Source organism: Podarcis gaigeae, assembly GCF_964106915.1.
Source record: "Podarcis gaigeae genome assembly, chromosome: 12".
NCBI lineage: Eukaryota > Metazoa > Chordata > Lepidosauria > Squamata > Lacertidae > Podarcis > Podarcis gaigeae.
In genome coordinates this window covers 51,667,320-51,685,617 of record NC_139688.1, presented here as the reverse complement: position 1 = coordinate 51,685,617, position 18,298 = coordinate 51,667,320, and the positions used below count along the sequence as shown (strand labels likewise).

At 41.8% G+C, this 18,298-nt stretch overlaps 1 protein-coding gene across 23 annotated transcripts in view; it reads right to left on the bottom strand.

Moving 5' to 3' along the window:
* ARPP21 (cAMP regulated phosphoprotein 21) overlaps positions 1 to 18,298 on the bottom strand; it is a 250,687-nt gene that overhangs the window by 80,599 nt on the left and 151,790 nt on the right. For 18 of the 23 annotated variants that reach the window (XM_083705682.1, XM_083705683.1, XM_083705676.1 and 15 more), the window contains 2 exons: positions 9,367 to 9,475; positions 6,994 to 7,095 (listed from right to left, as the gene is read on the bottom strand). In XM_083705682.1, the coding sequence (XP_083561808.1) occupies positions 6,994 to 7,095; positions 9,367 to 9,475 (211 nt within the window). The remainder of the gene's footprint in view (positions 1 to 6,993; positions 7,096 to 9,366; positions 9,476 to 18,298) is intronic. The other 5 variants (XM_083705671.1, XM_083705674.1, XM_083705670.1 and 2 more) reach the window with 1 other exon arrangement.

The following is an 18,298-nucleotide window of genomic DNA, read 5'->3' as shown; positions in this document are numbered from 1 at the left end:
CAACAGAAAAGTGCTTATATGTATCGTAAAATCAAGATTCTGAACTTGCAGCTATCACAAATCTAGAGATAATGATTTAAAAAAATTATTACCTGGATCCAGACTTAGCTGGATCCCACCAAAATCAATGAATCAAGTTGGCTATGGCTTAAACACCATTGATTTCAGTGAGATTTAAGCACAACCTTCTAATATGTTTATTATGGTATATAGTGTGTGTATGTGTCTGTCTGTCTATCTATCTATCTATCTATCTGAATGAAACTGGGACAAGGTGGATTGCCAGAATGGTATGGACATCTCTTCTCCAAACTCACAAATAAGTGAGTTCTTCCCCTTTGCTTGTTCTTGTTTTCCCTTTGTGCATGGTCTCTCTCTCTCTTTCTGACTTAAACCTTCCTTCTTCTGGAGACCACATTCACTCATATTACTTAACTGAACTGTGTTTTAAATCGTTCATGTGACTGCTCCATTACTCTGCTCAAGGTATGTACTTATTCACAAAAAATCCTAAACAACATCGAATTCGTTACATGTTCAATTAAACAAAATAAATAGATAATTTCATGGAGAATTGGTCTGTCAATGGGTACTGCATGAGAAGTATGGTGGGCACTCCATGATAAAATGCAGCATCCTTCTGAAAGAAGGCCGTGTCTGGCTGCTGCCCTCAAATGTGACTATTGCTTAACAAAACCAAGACGGGCCAGTACATCAAGATTCTTATGGAAACAATGGGAATAGATCTTATTAATGTTGCCTTCTAATAGTGCTGTGATGATGTGCCATGGCTGTAAATTTAGTAATAATAGCAGAGTAGTAAAGGCTTTCCTTAAGAGGTATTGAGGCGTTACGGTTTTTAAAAATAAATTTACACATTCCGTGATAGGACACTCATGAGAAACGTGTGCACACACATTTAATAACAGAGGGTTTTGTGTCACACAATCTCTGCTGAAAAACCAGACTGCTACTCTTGCCTATTTCCCTCCTTGCAAAAGAGTGTCCTTTGTATGTTTCTTCTCCAGTTCTTCTATCACCCATCCCTGTATCTTCTGTTTAGCAACCCAAGCCTCTCTGTTTACACAGCTGCCAATCTGTTCAATTTTCTCCTGACAACATCTGCTTGTAGCGATGCCAAAGCAGATATTTGAGGCGTATCAGAAGGGTGGGGACAGCATAAATTAAACACAATTTATAATTAAAAAAACAAGGGAAGTTGCTACGGTGGTGTTATTCATGTTCATAATTTATTCATTGCAAATTTCCAATTAAAATGAAATGAAAAAGCTGCTGTATGTAATTTCTGCTCTGCTGTCCTTAATCGGGATATCTCACTGCCAGTTTCAGGGTCTATATTGGCAAATGTAATATAAATACAGGGCAGGACTTTTCTTTCAGCTGGTACTCGCTGGAACTCAGTTCCAGCACAAGGGAGTTGTTCATGGTGAGCTACCACACCTCTTTTTCTAGGAAAATAGCATGGATACAGGGTCATATATATTTAGCAAACATGGACACTTTAGCACAAGCTATCTAATGGTTATTGATGCCAGTTGGAGCTGGAACATAAGCTGTATATTTGCATCCATGAAGTGTGAACTTTTGCAAGTGGTATATCCAGATTCCCTGGAGATGTCCCAGATTGCAGGCACTCGCCCTCTCAACGCCACAGCCAGAACAGATTTTGTTCTTGGTGGGTTTTTTTTTAAAAAGGAGGTTTAGAAAAGTTATTGTTGTGGGTTAAAACATTCAGACGTGGGCTGCTACAGTTGTGAACTTCATTGCTGCAAATATACCACAGTTTGTAGACGTTTGCTTTGGAGAATACCTAACGGATGTAGTAATTATCTAGAAAGTCGAGAAATCCAAAGAGATACTACCCTATGTGGAAGGACCTATTAAAATATCTACTCTGTACTCCACAGCAAAACAGATTTCATACAGAACTGGAGGGAGGGGAACTGACCCACAAACAGGTGCTGTAATGGGTGGAAGTTGCCCCATGCTTAAGCACCAAGCAAACAGGAGAAATGGCAGTAGAGAGACAGCACATGGATGACTTGGGCAGGGCGTGAATGTCATGTGGTCATACACAGCTGCACATTTTACAGAGTCAGACCATTAGTTGAAATAGCCCAATATTGTTTTCTCTCCAGCACTTGCTGCTTCTGGGTTGTATTGAAGTACCGTATTTTTCGCTCTATAAGACGCATTCTTCCCCTCATAAAAAGTAAGGGGAAATGTGTGTGTGTGTGTTATGGAGCGAATGCAGGCGGGAGGCTCTGTTCAGTGCTCCCTTTAAAGAGCCCCGTGGAGCGTGTGGGCAGCTCTTGGGGGCTTGGGGAAAAGCCCCCAAGAGCCGCACACACGCTCCGTGCACTCTTTAAAAGGAGCACAGCTCTTGGGGGAGCCTTCCTCCCGCTGCCCAGAAGCGGCTTCGTGCGGCTATCCCATAAACCAGGACAGCAAGAGGCTATCCCATAAGCCAGATCCCTCTTGCTGTTCTGGCTTCTGGGATTCAGAATATTTTTTCCCTTGTTTTCCTCCTCCAAAAGCTAGGTGCATCTTATGGTCTGGTGCGTCTTAAAGAGCGAAAAATACGGTAAGTCATTGCATGAATGGAATAACTTCTGCTTGCACAATGGAATTTCCCTTCCCTCTCCGTCCCTTGCATCCCCCCCCCAAACTTCAAATCTGCTCTCGTTCCCCTCACCCTAACCACCCAGAGCAGGTAAGGGGAAATTCTGTTGTGCAAGCGGAACTCATTCTGCTCATGCAAATTCTTAGTTTGGTTCACTCCTGAACATTTATCTGGCAATGTGGACTGGACCTTGGACTGTTTGCATGCAGAGCATGTGGTCTACCACTGAGTTTCCAAAATATGACTTGCTGGTACACTAGAGACAGGTATTAGAGAACACAGATATCTGACAGCGCGCCTTAACAGCATTGTGATCTCCCTTTTTATATTTTGTCAGTCTTCAGTTTTATGTTCCTGTTAATGAAGGACGGGAGGTAGCTGCTCCCTCCCTCAGATGATGTATGAAAAATGCTACTTCTCAGGCAGTGAAATTTGATGGGACTTCCATATCCCTTTCTTCACTGCCTCTGCTGCACCTCTGCATGAGAAGAGGTGACGCACCAGCTGAAAACAGTAGTAAAAGTAGCATAATTAATCTAATTTGCTCAACTGCATATTTGATTTGCATAATATACAATGCCCTGTTTTGGGAGATTTAGAAATGGCAGCCCTAGTTATAAGATTTAATTCACCTCTAATTTGAATAGCATGGCATCATGTGATCATTCATTACATTGGAGGGAGCAATTTTGATTTGTAAACATGTTTCTAATGTAGCATATTAGATTCAAATCAGCCTGGCAGCCCAACTTTCACAAAAGGAAAGGGAATGCCACAGCTACAATATACTTTATTAAATACCTTTTCTAAACCTACTACAATATTCATTTATCCCTCACAGAAGGGTTGTAAAGAATTATTGCTTTGACAATACTTTTATATTGAATTTTTACAAAGGTGTAATTGGTTACCGTAGCTATACTTTTAGGCTGCCTAAGATTAAAATGTTTGTGGTCTTACCTGGTAGGCTGAAAAAATGTTTTTGCTTTACTTTATATCTAAATGAATAAATATTTGTACAATGAGGGTGGGATTGGCTTACTTTACTGCACACTTTGAACAAAACCCGCCAAAAGCTATCCTGATAGTTATTGATGTGTTGTTGAAATGGGATTAGTTTGATTTCATAATCAACTGAATGTATAAGAGACTGGAGGAGAAGTATCTGCAATGCTAATCTTGAAAAATATCTAGTCACAATTTCATCATTTTCATACAGGCTAAAATAGACCAAGCTGCTCTCTTGATTCTGCTGAATGGAAAATCCCAAATGCCTATTAAATGCCTAGTATTATCTTCTACTCCCAATCATAGCTGCTGAAAAACTCAGTGCCTGCCTCTCATTTAAAAATCGAAAACTGGACTAAGGCACCAACTCAGCAGTTCAAATTGGATTCAATAAATAGTGCAAAAAACAATCAGAATAAATCTGGACCAAAAAATAATTCAATGAAGTTTTAGGATAAACGTGGGCCAAAATTTCCCAACTAGGAAAACACATTGCAGCAAAATATAACTGCAAGAAACAGATTTAATTTGGGTTTTAACTTTTCTGATGCACAATCTGTGACCTTTTAGCATGTACTATCATTTGAAAAGGGACGCAGGTGGCGCTGTGGGTTAAAGCCTCAGCGCCTAGGACTTGCCGATCGAAAGGTCGGCGGTTCGAATCCCTGCGGTGGGGTGCGCTCCTGCTGCTCGGTCCCAGCGCCTGCCAACCTAGCAGTTCGAAAGCACCTCCGGGTGCAAGTAGATAAATAGGGACCGCTTACCAGCGGGAAGGTAAACGGCGTTTCCGTGTGCGGCTCTGGCTCGCCAGAGCAGCGATGTCACGCTGGCCACGTGACCCGGAAGTGTCTCCGGACAGCGCTGGCCCCTGGCCTCTTAAGTGAGATGGGCGCACAACCCCAGAGTCTGGCAAGACTGGCCCGTACGGGCAGGGGTACCTTTACCTTTACCTTTTTATCATTTGAAAGCACATAGGTACAAAAGAAAAGGACTCTTATACATCAGAACATTTAAGGCAAAAAGTATTTAGTTATCAACACCATGCTCTAAGCAACTGAGTTGGGCAGAAGTCTGGAGAAAAGTGGGTTGGAGAGGGTGATTTTGAGAAGACAAATGGGAGGAAAGAGTTAAGCAGCCTTCCACTCAGCTCAGCTTTCCTCTGCTCAAAAACAAACTTCTTATGCTTTTCATTTTCATTAAAGTAATGAACATTTGGGAGACTTTAAGTTTTCACCTGAGTAACAACTAGCTTGGGTCTCAAGCTGAAATTATATGACACAACCAAACTCTTAAGTACATAGGAGGCAGCCTCATACCAGAACCAAACTATTTGTTTATCTAGCCTAGTATTTCAAACTATGAATGGGAAGGCTTGGGGGTGAGGGCTTGGGGGGGCATCAAATGTTTGCCTTGCTCCCCCCCCCATGTGACAAAGCAGTGGGCCCACGGCCCATCGGTTCCATGTTGAAGTACTCTTCTGGCCCACTTGGCATGAGAAGTTGGACCAACTTAATCTAGACCTATTTCAATCTGGGTTCATGTCTGGTTTGGAGACTGAAATACCTTTGGTTGCTTGGTACAGAATCTACACTGGGAACCAGAGAGGTAGGACATTTGCTCCTGCTGAATATATTAGTGGCATTCAGTACCATTGGCCATGGCATCCTTCTGAACTATCTGACTATCTGGGTTCAAACTATCTGGGTTTGAAGGTTACTACTTTGCAGTGGTTCCAGTTCTTCCCCAGGGGTTGGTTCCAGAAGATGGTGACGGAGTTTTTCCGTTCAGTACCTTGGTCACTGTTGTACCAGATGGTGTCAGCCAGGGACTGATTCTGTCCCTCACCGAGAATGGTAGTCTGAAAGTCTGGGCTGCATTTTCACTGAAATATGAATGATACACAGCCCCTTTTCTCTTTTTCATCTAATCTCAATGAAGCAGTTACAGTTCTGAACTGGTACCTGAAGGAGGCAGTGGGTTGGATGGGAGCTAAAAAAATATAAAACTGCAGTTCAATCCAGACAAGACGTATCTGCTCCTGATCAGGAAGAAGACTCTGGAAGAGGGTTTTAGCCTTTTATGGATGGGGTTTGACTTGCCATGAAAAATTAGGTTCACAGCTTAGGAACACTTATGGAGGTTCAGGGGGCAGGTGTTCCTGGGGTGCCTATGCTGAGCTTTGGTTGCACTCATTCCTGAAGCGTGCCTTAGTTGCCTCAAGGTTGGATTACTGCAATGGGGATGGGTGGCTGTCCTTCTGAAAAGTCTTTTGATCCATTGTAGGCTAATATTCAACAGAAACTTAGCCTTAGAAACTAGATTCAGCCCAACACCAACTCTCAAAATATTTCTGAAGCCACCCTTCCACCAAAATTGCCCTTCCTATTTTTGTTAAATGCTTGTTCATTTGAGATTACTTTTTGGACTGAGCTTTCAGCATCCACAAACGATGGCATGATCTGCAAGGGTGGATACAGATATACCTAAAAATAGGAGCTCATCGCGGGGACTTTTTCTGCAGGGACAATTCATGCTGCAATTAAAAACATATCGGCTTCTGCTTGAGATATTTCTCCCGTTTTTAGATAGTCTGTTTTGCTTTCTTTCTTTTTAGTTTAAGTACAACTTATGCATTCATTAAATTAAAAGTTCATAAAGCATTTTCATTTTCTTTAAGTTGCAAAACTGTTCAAAGGGTGGGCAGAGGATCATGAAACCAAAGATCTCAGCCAATGAGCATAGGAGAGTTGGCCTTTGCTTCCAACTTACAGAACTGCTGCCTCAATGTCAGCCCTAGAAAGGAACGGTCATATCTGGCAGAAACATGGTAAGTGAAGTACCTTGTGGCATTTATCCTACTACTGTTGTAAGATAATGGATTTATATATCCCCCCAAAATGGCTGCTAGATCACACGTTTACTATTCCATACTCCCATTTGAATAGTTCTAACAACTTTTTTAAAAAACACTCCTGGATCAATGAAACAAGATGGTGGACGAAAGTGCCTATTTAAATCCATGTTCTGCATCTGGGTGTTACAGAATGACTCCTATGCACTGAGATTTAAAAATTAAAGGAAACCAAGTTCAGCACGCCTGCCCTATTGGAGCTAATCTTATCTAATAACTCTTCTATCATTTCAGTTTCTGTCCTCTTAAAAAAAAGAGAGCAAAAAATAAATAAATCCATAATCAAACTTCCCCCCCTCTCGATCAATTCACATCCCTCCACTGTCTCCTGCCACAAAGTGCAATCTTGCCACAGTGTCAGAGTGGGAGGCTACTGGCTGACTACTGATAAAGATATGGCACTAAAGAGGCAATTAAAACAACTACTCACATCTTGTGCAAATATTCTCTCCCTCACCCTCTGATACTCCTCTTCTCTCTCTTCAATTGATTTACTTCGTCTGTCATCTCTAAATGGATGAATTCTGTTTTGCTGAGCATAAAAAAAAACCAGGAGGATTATATAAGTTGAGCTGCTAAAAACTGCAGTTAAGTAACTGTCAGCCGAGAATAATAAATGTTCACTTAAACAAATGAGGCACGAGAATGATTGTGTTGTCTCATTCCTAAAGTGGCATGCGACTCACGGTGTTATGCTATGCACCTTACAGCATCAATCTAGATGCTACTGGAATGTTTCTACTTTGCATTGGCTTGGTGGGTTCTTCTCTTTGATCATATGAATTGCCTTATACTCAGCCACGCTGTTGGTCCATCTAGATCAGTCCTATCTGCTCTATCAGACAACACTCCAAGGTCTTTGGCACACCTTGATTTACTGCATTTCTTTTATTTTTCATAGTTAGCTACACTGGGAACATGTGTGTACTAAAGGTGTACAGGATAATAATTTAAATTAGTGTTCCCCAGCCTTGGGTCTCCAGCTGTTTTTGGACTACAACACTCATCATCCCTAGCTAGCAAGACCAGTGGTCAGGGATGATGGGAACTGTAGTCCGAAAACAGTTTGAAAACACTGGTTTAAATGATGTTTTAGCCCCCTCTTGCTTTCTGAGACGTTGTCAGCTGGAATTGCCAGGTATTGAACCCGGGAACTTCTGTTTGCAAAGTACGCATTCTACCACTGAGCTCTTCTGTATAAGAAGAGATGAGGCAGCATGATTGATTTGGAAATCAATCCACAATCTAGAGTAGAGGTGTGTTGGCTGGTTCCACTCAGGATGCTCCCAGCTAGTGAGGGGGGAAAGCACATTTGTCAAACTTCCCTTGTTAATTTATTGAAGCAGCAGCAGCAGCAGCTATCAAATCAAGTGAAGGAAAAGAACGTGGAAAGGCGAGTGATATCAAAGGCTGAAAAAGCCTCACAGATGAGGAGAAATGATTCTGAGAATATTGTGCACAAGAGTTCTAATCATTTCTGTAGTAATCCTTAGGCTGTTACCGTCAACTGGAGAGGAAATGCAGACTTTCATCGCAGTGAAGTCCAGAAAGCAATAAAACATGTTAAGGTGCTTAATGGGGAAGATATTGCCCTGTACAAAGCTTTGTATCTGCCATTAGCCCGTAGCTGCAATTCTCTCGCCTTCCTCCTTTAACTGCGCTGTACCTTCCCTCCGCTCCTTTACCTTCCTTGCTTGCAATCTGGGCTCCCTAAACCCTTCTTCTCCATTTCTGAAAACCAGCTGTGTTATCATGTGCAGCAACAAACTGCAGAAGAAAAATGGGAAAGGAAACAGTATCTTTTGTAGGAGGCGGAGAGATGCTCTCTGGTGTCAAGCGGCTGGATTTACCCAAAATTAAACGAGAACACACACATTAGCTTACCTTCGCGAATTTTCCTTTAAAAACTCCTTCAGAATCAAAAACCCTTTTTTCAATTCTTCCTTTTTAAAAATGTTATTTTGAATTAAAACCTTCACTTCCATCACAGGTTTATTCCCGCCCCCCAAAAGGCTGTTAAACTACCTAGCATTCATATATTCATATATTAGCATGTTTCATAAGGCTACCTTTAGTGGTGCAGGAGGACACAACAAGCAGCACACAGAAGGGGAGATTTCTGCCACATACATGCAAAAACAAGCAAACAGGTTCCATTTATGATAAAGGGGGCGGTCCTGAATCTTTCAATCATTTGTTTGTTTGCTATTTCATGACATTTATACACTGATTTGGGGGGGGAGACCTCAAATTGGTTTACAAAGAGAATCCCCCCCCCCCCACAAGTGAAAAATCATGTATTGATGGCTGCAAAGTCAATCTGGTCTCGTCGTAACATTTTACCCGTTGGTGGCTGTTATTAGTCCGTGTTAATCTCCAACCAGCTTGGCATGACTCTAGAAGTTTGAAAGAAGTCCCACAGAGATACAAAGACATTTGCCAAAGCGCAGCTGACAAAAATTTCCCCCAATGGGCTTCGGGGGGGCCTTTTGAACATTCCAAATCACTCCTCAGCATGCAGCATGTCCTGTGCCAAGCAAAACTGCCCATGCAAACTGCCACTGCTGAAGCAAACACACTTATGGCCGATGCTATTCCACTGTGTGCCAAAAACAGGGGAGCAGGAGAGGAAGATGTGCAGGAAGGAAAAGCAGCAGTAGCAGTAATAGTAGCAGCAGCAGCAGCAGCAGCAGCAGCATAAACAACAACAAAGGAACATCAAGAACACCAGTCAGCCCACTTCCAAAAAGAAAAAAAGGAAATAAAAAAATGAATTTCAGCAACTCTCGAACCGAGAACCAACCTGATTGTCTTCTTTATCAATACTAGAGTTATCTCGCTTCAAGATAAATCGCTTCTGGGAATCTTCACCTTTTTCATCTTTTAAATGTTCAGAAAACCTTTGCTCTGGTCTGCCAGCAAAGTAAAACATATCAATAAAAAATCTATTTTGTTTTGCTTTGAATTTGTCAGCACTTTTTTTTTTTTTAATGGAGGCATTTAGTGCAACAGTTGAGGCTGCTGATGTTGGTAACAATACGTAGCATCTGTTCAAATGCTGCTGTTATTGCTATAAATATATTTTGCTGTTGTGTGCATGGCAAGGTGAATTTGAATGATCAGCCTGCGCAGTCTGTTTGCAGCGACTGAATAATAAGAAAGCAAGCCAGCAAACAATATATTAATTGACTTTTCCAGTTATCATGACCTCCAGCAATGCTGCAAGTTAATAAAGGCTTATACAGATTGAAAGGGAAAAACAAATTTGATGGGGGTCTTCTACATAACTTCTCATAATACATTGAATTGGTGAACTGTGCTAGGGGAAGGGTCCAGTAGTATTTTCTTTAAACAAACAATTATCCAACAGTTGGGAAATTGGGGAGGGGAGATCAACGTTGTCACATTGTATTGATTTGCCAATTGATTTAAAATCCATCCAGATGGTTATTAAACGGCCAGACATTACCAGCTGACGACTTCACATTTCTAGGTTCAGAGACTGAAATAAATTGTTCTGTGCTCTGCTATGACATTGTTTAAAAAGGATATGGGGAAACGTGTCTCTTTACATTGAGCTAACAATTGACATAATTGCAGACTTAGGGAACGTTTTAATCTCCAGGACACTGTGCATCTTAGTCTGTCATTAGCACCCCAGATTTTGCACTTTTCTGCCAGAGCAGCAAGTTGGGTTTGAAAAGTACAGAATCGCATGTTGTCACATAATGTGTGCATTGTTAATTCAGGAGCATTTATAAAATGGAAGGGAAAGTGTGAACAGAAGGATTCTTTCTCTGCTCAGTGAACATGTGTTACTTCCACAAGCATTCACAGGAGACAGACAGGACTGTCAAGGAAGAACTGAGAACCTGAGTATCATAAACAGCACAGTAATGGATCCAATCTGTGCACAGATCTCCTCTCAACACGAACAGCATGACAAACATTGTGGGGGAGTGGGAGGATGGAGGAGTCTCGTTAGAAAATTCAGATTTGCACACCTTTCAAAAACATGTTTTCCTCCCTTCCCCTTTACAAAGATAAAGATGAACAGGGATTCCAAAGTAAATACATTGTTAACGCCCAGCATTGAAGGATAGCATCCCTTCTTACTGTTACTTTTCTCTCCCTTCCATCTGCAGTCCCCACCCCCCTTTAGAGTGTAAGCTTCTTGGGATATGGGCCTGACAATTTTTATTTTTATTTTGCTGATAAATATGTACGTTACCATGTCAATGGTTAGGCACTGTGGTCTAAACCACTGAGCCTCTAGGGCTTGCTGATTGGAAGGTTACCATGTACACTTGAGGCACATATAAATAATCTTCCTTAACCTTAATACGGGGTATATAATAAATGTAAAGGCAATATGTTAATGCATGCATGACAACCTGTGACCATTTCGACTGCAATTCATAAGCCCACTTCATCGTGCTGCAGCCAAAATCCTAACATAAATGTAATACGCATCTCAGCCCACATGCTGCCGATAACAATTGATGACATTAAATTCATTTACATGAAGGGCACTTGATACAACACTCAAAAATTAATAATGTTTCTGCCATTCATTTTTACTCATTCGGAGAGTATTCATCCACATCACATTCTTTGCCCACGCCCACCCGTTTTTAAAATAATGTTAAAGTGCATTGCATTTCAAATCCCAGTAACGCCATCCAATTCATGGTAGCTGTGAGTATTCACTTCTAGCAAAGGCTCCTGATGAAAAATTAAGAACATATTTCCTAGAATACCAAGGTCTTAGTTATAGAAAGCTCCAGGAGAGTGGATTAATACACCATCATTTAGGCCTGGCTTAAGGGATTTATAAGTGGGGAAAGTGCTGTTGTACTATGGTCTTCCTTCAGGGCTTCCCATAAGCATCTCATTGGCCACCGTGAGAACAGAATGCTGGACTAGATGGTCCTTAAATTTGTTTTAATATGTTTCAATTAGTAAAAATAAATAAATAAAAGATTTGGCCAAAAAAAACATAATTGGTCCTATGGTCTGATCCAGCAGGAGTTAGTTGGAATTATAAATAATAATGATGATGATAATTTATTACTAGGTACAGAATTTATTAGTAGGTAGAGAAACCTACGGTCTGCAAATAATAACATCCTCAAGGTCCCAGGCCTCAGAGAGGTTAGGCTGGCCTCAACTAGAGCCAGGGCCTTCTCGGCTGCGGCTCCAATCTGGTGGAACGCTCTGTCACAAGAGACTAGGGCCCTGCGGGACCTGACATCTTTCCGCAGGGCCTGCAAGACAGAGTTGTTCCACCAGGCCTTTGGTCAGGGCGCAGCCTGACTCCCTCCTCTGGCAACCTGCATAGAATATTGCTTAATTGGTTGCCATTAATTTGATTTTAAGTAATTTTTATAATGAATATTTTGAATGTGTGATTATTTGACTGTTTGATTATTTGATTATTGTTAGCCGCCCTGAGCCCGGCTTTGGCTGGGGAGGGCGGGATATAAATAATTTTATTATTATTATTATTATTATTATTATTATTATACCGCATCCATCTGTTTGGGTTGCTCCAGCCACTCTGGGTGGTTTCCAACAGAATACAAAAAGCATAGTGAAAGATCAAACATTTAAAACAGGCATAGGCAAACTCGGCCTGCCAGATGTTTTGGGACTACAACTCTCATCATCCCTAGCTAACAGGGCCAGTGGTCAGAGATGATGGGAATTGTAATCCCAAAACATCTGGTGGGCCAAGTTTGCCTATGCCTGATTTAAAACTTATTGATACAGGGCTGCCTTCAGATGTCTGCAGAAACTCGTATACAGTGGTGCCTCGCTAGACGAAAAGAATTTGTTCCGCGATTCTCTTCGTCTAGCGGTTTTTTCATCTTGCGAAGCAAGCCCATTGACAGCTTAGTGGATTAGTGCTAGAGCTGTCAAGCGGCTTCCAGCGATCAGCTGTTAAGCGGCTTATCAGCGGAACAGCTGATAAGCGGCTTAGCGGCTTAGGAAAAGGGCAAAAAAAGCAAAAAAAAACCCGCCGGGGGGGACGCAAGATTTTTTTGTCTTGTGAAGCATAGGGAAATTCGTTTTGCGAAGCGCCTCCAAAACAGAAAACCCTTTCGTCTAGCGGGTTTTTCGTCTTGCGAGGCGTTCGTCTTGCGGGGCACCACTGTAATTGCTTATCTCTTTGACATCTGATGGGAGGCCCTCTGCCTGGTTCTCTGTAAGTTCACTTCTCGCAATGAGCAAAATGCCAGAAGGACCTTGGAACTGAACATTAGTGGGTTGGAGATGTTCCTTCAGATGTTGAACTTTACCACTTCAAACTGCAGGGGTTTTTTGGCGGGGGGTCTTATATCTGAACATTTCTCCCATGTAAATAAGTTCTGTGCATGTACTAAACAAGTTCACGGGGGAAAGGGCTGCATGAAAACTCCCTCCTCACGTTCCTGTTTTGCAACGTACAGTGAGGGTTTCTCCCCACTTTTACGTGGGGGGCGTTTTAAAATATAACACCATATCTGCAGACGGAGTGGCAAAGTTCCCAATTTGATTACCTCAGTCAACCACCTCGCTCTGAATAATGTGTAGTTTGACTCTAAAATTCTCACTCAATTCCTGTTGGCTAACAAAGCAGTAATGATTCTCTCTGTTGCACAGGAGATTGTTTTTATTTTTAGCTACTTGACCTTCAACTATCTATCTATTACAGCATGTAAACAAAAACATCATTTCCACTCTAAGAGATAGGTAAGTCTAAGCATAAAAGGAAAAAAACTTTTTGTAGTAGCGCAGTGATTGGGAAAGAAGATTCTAGAATGCAGCAGTAGAACTAAAAGCTTGGCCTTCCATTTAAGTATATAGCTGAATTAAGAATTTGAAGTTGATGAAACAATGATGGAATACATTAGCATGTGAAATATATCTCTATCTTATCTTATCTTAAAGCACATGTGCACAAGTTTTAGTATACTGATTCAACTATACATTTTCTAGCACTACATTTTATATATGTAGCAACACACCAACTTGTGAGAGAGCTACTATGCACACATATGTTAAGAAATTCAAACTACATGCAAATAAGCTTCTCTGCATATACAGACTATTTCATGTCACTGCAACCTCATTTTGCCCAATTACTTGGGTTCTTGTGAGAGGAAAGGTGTGCTATAATCATTATTATTAATAGCAATGATAATGGTAATAATGATCATGATATGGGGGGGGGGGAGGGAGAAACCCTGAATGAATTCTCCTGAATGAATTCACTCTGAAAACAATTCCAGGTAATTATTAAATTATTAAATAAGCAGTTCACAAAGAAAGGGGAGTAACTGGTCACACGTCCAACCAGGTAAAGGTAAAGGGACCCCTGACCATTAGGTCCAGTCGTGACCGACTCTGGGGTTGCGGCGCTCATCTTGCTTTATTGGCCGAGGGAGCTGGCATACAGCTTCCAGGTCATGTGGCCAGCATGACTAAGCCACTTCTGGTGATCCAGAGCAGCACACGGAAACGCCGTTTACCTTCCCGCCAGAGCGGTACCTATTATCTACTTGCACTTTGACGTGCTTTTGAACTGCTAGGTTGACAGGAGCAGGGACCGAGCAACGGGAGCTCACCCCATCGTGGGGATTCGAACCACTGACCTTCTGATTGGCAAGTCCTAGGCTCTGTGGTTTAACCCACAGCGCCACCCGCGTCCCTACGTCCAACTACTTGAGCTAAATTCCCTAGGGAAAGGGTTCAATATAAACAACCTTGCAAGTAAAAAAGAAAAGAAAATCCCAGCGTTGTACATTTGATGTTCAGCTCTTCTGAGATCAGCACAAGAGTTCCGAGTGCTATGTATCTCACAGGCTAGAATGTACAGAATTGCACTGGAAGCCAATAAGCATTAGCTATGTGGTGCCATGCGATACTTCTAACCATGTGGAGAGCTGCTGGACAAACAGTCAGGCAATATCCATCATGGTCCCCACCTTCCTAGATGGTCAAGCTGCAGCATTAGGGTGCAATCCTTACTTATCATATAGGTAGGAACTACAGACGATCGCTTTACCTCTCCGGGTAAGGAAAATTACCACACAATATGTTTTTAAGCTGCTATCCAGTATTTTCGTTACCTATTTCCATTCTTCTTTCTGGCCCGAGCAAAGAAAAAAGACATTGCAGGTGGGAGGTAGAATGAGGGAGGCCTATCTCATGTTTGCAGAACCATTATTTCAATGTATCCTTCAAAGGCCAGTGCTCTAGGAAGTGAATTTTGCATCTTTATTGAACAAATTTGCTTTATTATCACTCTGTAGAGTTGATTCCTCTAGTACAGCAAATGAAGGAATAAGTCAGTTATGATTAAGCAAAATTATTGATTCCATTTTTGTAAGTTGTTGGTTACGTTTGCTACAGATTGCTCTGATTCTTCCTTCAAATTGGCAACCAGATGGAAGCATGTGTATTTTCCCATATATTTCCTTTTCTAGCATTGCTAGAACTAGTAAGGGGGGGAAAACCTAGACCCTAATTCATTTTAATAACAATAATAATACATATAATATTATTAATTTACAGTATACTGAAGCATGTTACATGTACCCACATCAAAATAGAACGAGCACATGTTCATTATCTTAAATAAGTGAGGTGTGTTCTTCTAATAATTGATGACAGCTCACTTTTCCTTCATTGTCTTCTTTATTTAATTTGTGTTTAACCATGTCAATGTATTTTAAATGTACGTGGCAAAGGTTTGAAGAAAGATGGAAGAATGAAGGGACTCAAAGGTTGCAAAAAGACAACATGGTTGAGGAAAAGGAGCATGGATGAGATAAGAGGAGCAAGACTGTTTAGCAGAAGATGAAGAAGATACCATGAACTTGTAATGGCCACAGTTGGAAACAGAACAGGATTTGTGCCAAGTGGTGCTCAATGTAAGGATGAAAGGAAAAGATAAAGAAACTCGTACCTGAATATGAAAAAGGAGAGATGAAAAGAAGACAGAGCAGTCAGTACAGGGATCCATATATGCCTAGTTCTTTCAGCTCTGCCTCAACATGTCATTTTAAAGAATTCGGATGTCAGGTACGTCTTTGAGGGAAATGAATTGCAATCCTCTAAGCTTACTGTACACAAAATTTAAGGATACCTTCCCAACAGCTTTCCCTGGATCACCCTTTCTTGAAATATATTGTGTATCCCCATCTAGATCCAAAAGTGGTGCCCTGTGACCATGAAAACCATCAAGGTCCACTTCTCACAGCACACTCCTTGAGTAGAGTGATAGAACAATGAATAAGATGCTTGGACTTCATCAGATTGGAACTGGGGGTGCTCCAGGAGTTGGACAGAGGGGCCTAGTTTTCCTAATAGAGGCACAACCTGCATGTTATAATCATCAACCAACAAGACCTGCCCAAGGCATTTTGGAACCATAAATGGTGCTCACCTCATACAGGGAAGTTGGGGTGAAGATCTACACCAGGAAATAGGGTGGAAGGAGACCAGCAGCACCTCCTAGTCACCAAGAGGCCACTGTAGATGTGGCATGGGGTGGGCCACTGAGGCAGATCCAGCTTCCAAGCAGACACCACAGCTGTTGCTGCTAACACAACAGGAGCAGCAGACCATGCATTCCTTGGAGGCTGAATCTGCTGCCCCTGTGGATCCTGCCACCCGAAGCAGTTGCCTCACCTTGCCTCATGGGTGGGTCGGCCGTGTCAGCCCCAGACTACTTGAAATGAAGACTTGCTGCCTCCTTTCCCCACAGTGTATAGAGATGCCACCAGGTTGTACAGTTGTATCGTGTGCGTATGTTCTACATCAAAACTAGCCATGGGTCGGCACCCGAAGCACTACATGTTGTGGAAGGGCAATATGGTGGTGGGATGTTGCTGACAAATCATAATGCAGATGTCATTTCAGATAGGCAGGGCCTAATGTGCAGGAGAGTAAGGGCAGATGGAAAAGAGAAGCAAGGACAAAAATGAAGAGAATACAACATGTCCTCCATAAGTTCTCAGAACACACTAGTCTTGCACACAGAATGCAACTCAGCATATGCACTAGACCTGCCCCATCAGCTCTGTATACACTAAACTCTGCTCCTGACATTCATGTACTGACGCAGAAGGCCTGAAGGAAGAATCTCTATGCATCCAGCTGAATGCACCTAGGCTCCAAGGTGCCTCCATCTCATGGACCACTTATTCTCATGGAGAGCTGACTCCAAAAGGTTCCTTAATGCTTAACAGGGATATTCAGCACTACAAAGGACAGAGAAGAAAGATGGAGCCCCCCAGATTTAGAACCGTTTGGAAAATACTTGGGATGGCAGTGCCATTCGGTGACAATTAAGAGTACATTACTTCTAGAGAGCTGCAATACTTCAATGAGAGATCTCAGAAACCTCAATACATAAATGTGTTATTAGAATGCACTGGATGTGGAAGACGAGCACACTAGATGTTTTCAGTGAGGTTTTGTTGCAGAATGAAGGAAAACCTTTAGAAGCAACACTGTTGAAAGAGGACAGCAGCTGCCGTGTGATTGCAGGATAACCACCACAAAACACATACACATCCCAGATACAAATCTAATTATAAAAATATACCAACAGGAGGCTAATGCAGCTGATATATGTTTCCCCCCACCCCAGGAGTTAGAAAATTGCTGCTACAAATATAATTCAAATGAATGGAAAAGTACTGTGCAGATTTAAAGCACGACTATGAAGGTTTTCAGCTGATTTTGCTGCATTCATCCCTTCCTCCCTCGCCTCCCAAATTTCTGTTTGTCTTTAATTCCAGTCGGCTTTTCATCATAATGCCTTCTGTTTTCAAGGACTAGGGTGGCATAGCATAGCTCATTTTCTTACATTATTTTTGTGCCCATGAATCATGCTTTTATAGAATGCAAGGTGATCTCATCCTTTTTTTAAAAAAAAATGTTAATGGCAATTAAAAACTTGTGAAATACATCGCTGCAGCAGTGGGCATATCTTCTATGACAACCACTCCATAAATGCACACATATGATGAAGCAGAGGTGGCGAACTGATGAAGCATAGCTTTGGGATGTGTGACTGGCTGTTTGAACGCATTGTCACAATAAGGAATCGTAGTGTTACCTAAAGGATAATCTAATTCAGGGGTCAGCAAACCTTTTCAGTAGGGGGCCAGTCCACTGTCCCTTAGACCTTGTGGGGAGCTGGACTATATTTTGAAAAAGGGGAAAAAAAGAACGAATTCCTATGCCCCACAAATAATGCATTTTAAATAAAAGGACACATTATACCCATGTACACACTGATTCCTGGACCGTCCACAGGCCAGATTTAGAAGGCGATTGGGCCGGATCTGGCCCCTGGGCCTTAGTTTGCCCACCCATGATCTAATTCAACTCCGGCACAGATTAACTTAACCCATTTAGTTTCTCATTTCCGCCCTTTTACATTCAGTTTTTTTTTCTCATTTCCACATCAGTTTGCAGATTTTAAAACAAAGTTTACACAGAAATCCATTTGCATTCGCATGTGGATGTTTTACTAATATCATCTTTTGTACGCAACTCGACCCAATATACGCATTTATGCACGCATCTTTGGCTGGGTAACTGTATCTCAAAATTTCAAAAAGTGTGAATTTCCCAGGATAACTGTATTTTGAAATCACATGCTAGTTTGGGAAGTATGAATTAAATAGGTTTGCGTTAAGATGCAAAGTGAGTGCATTCCCCCCCGCCGCCACAAC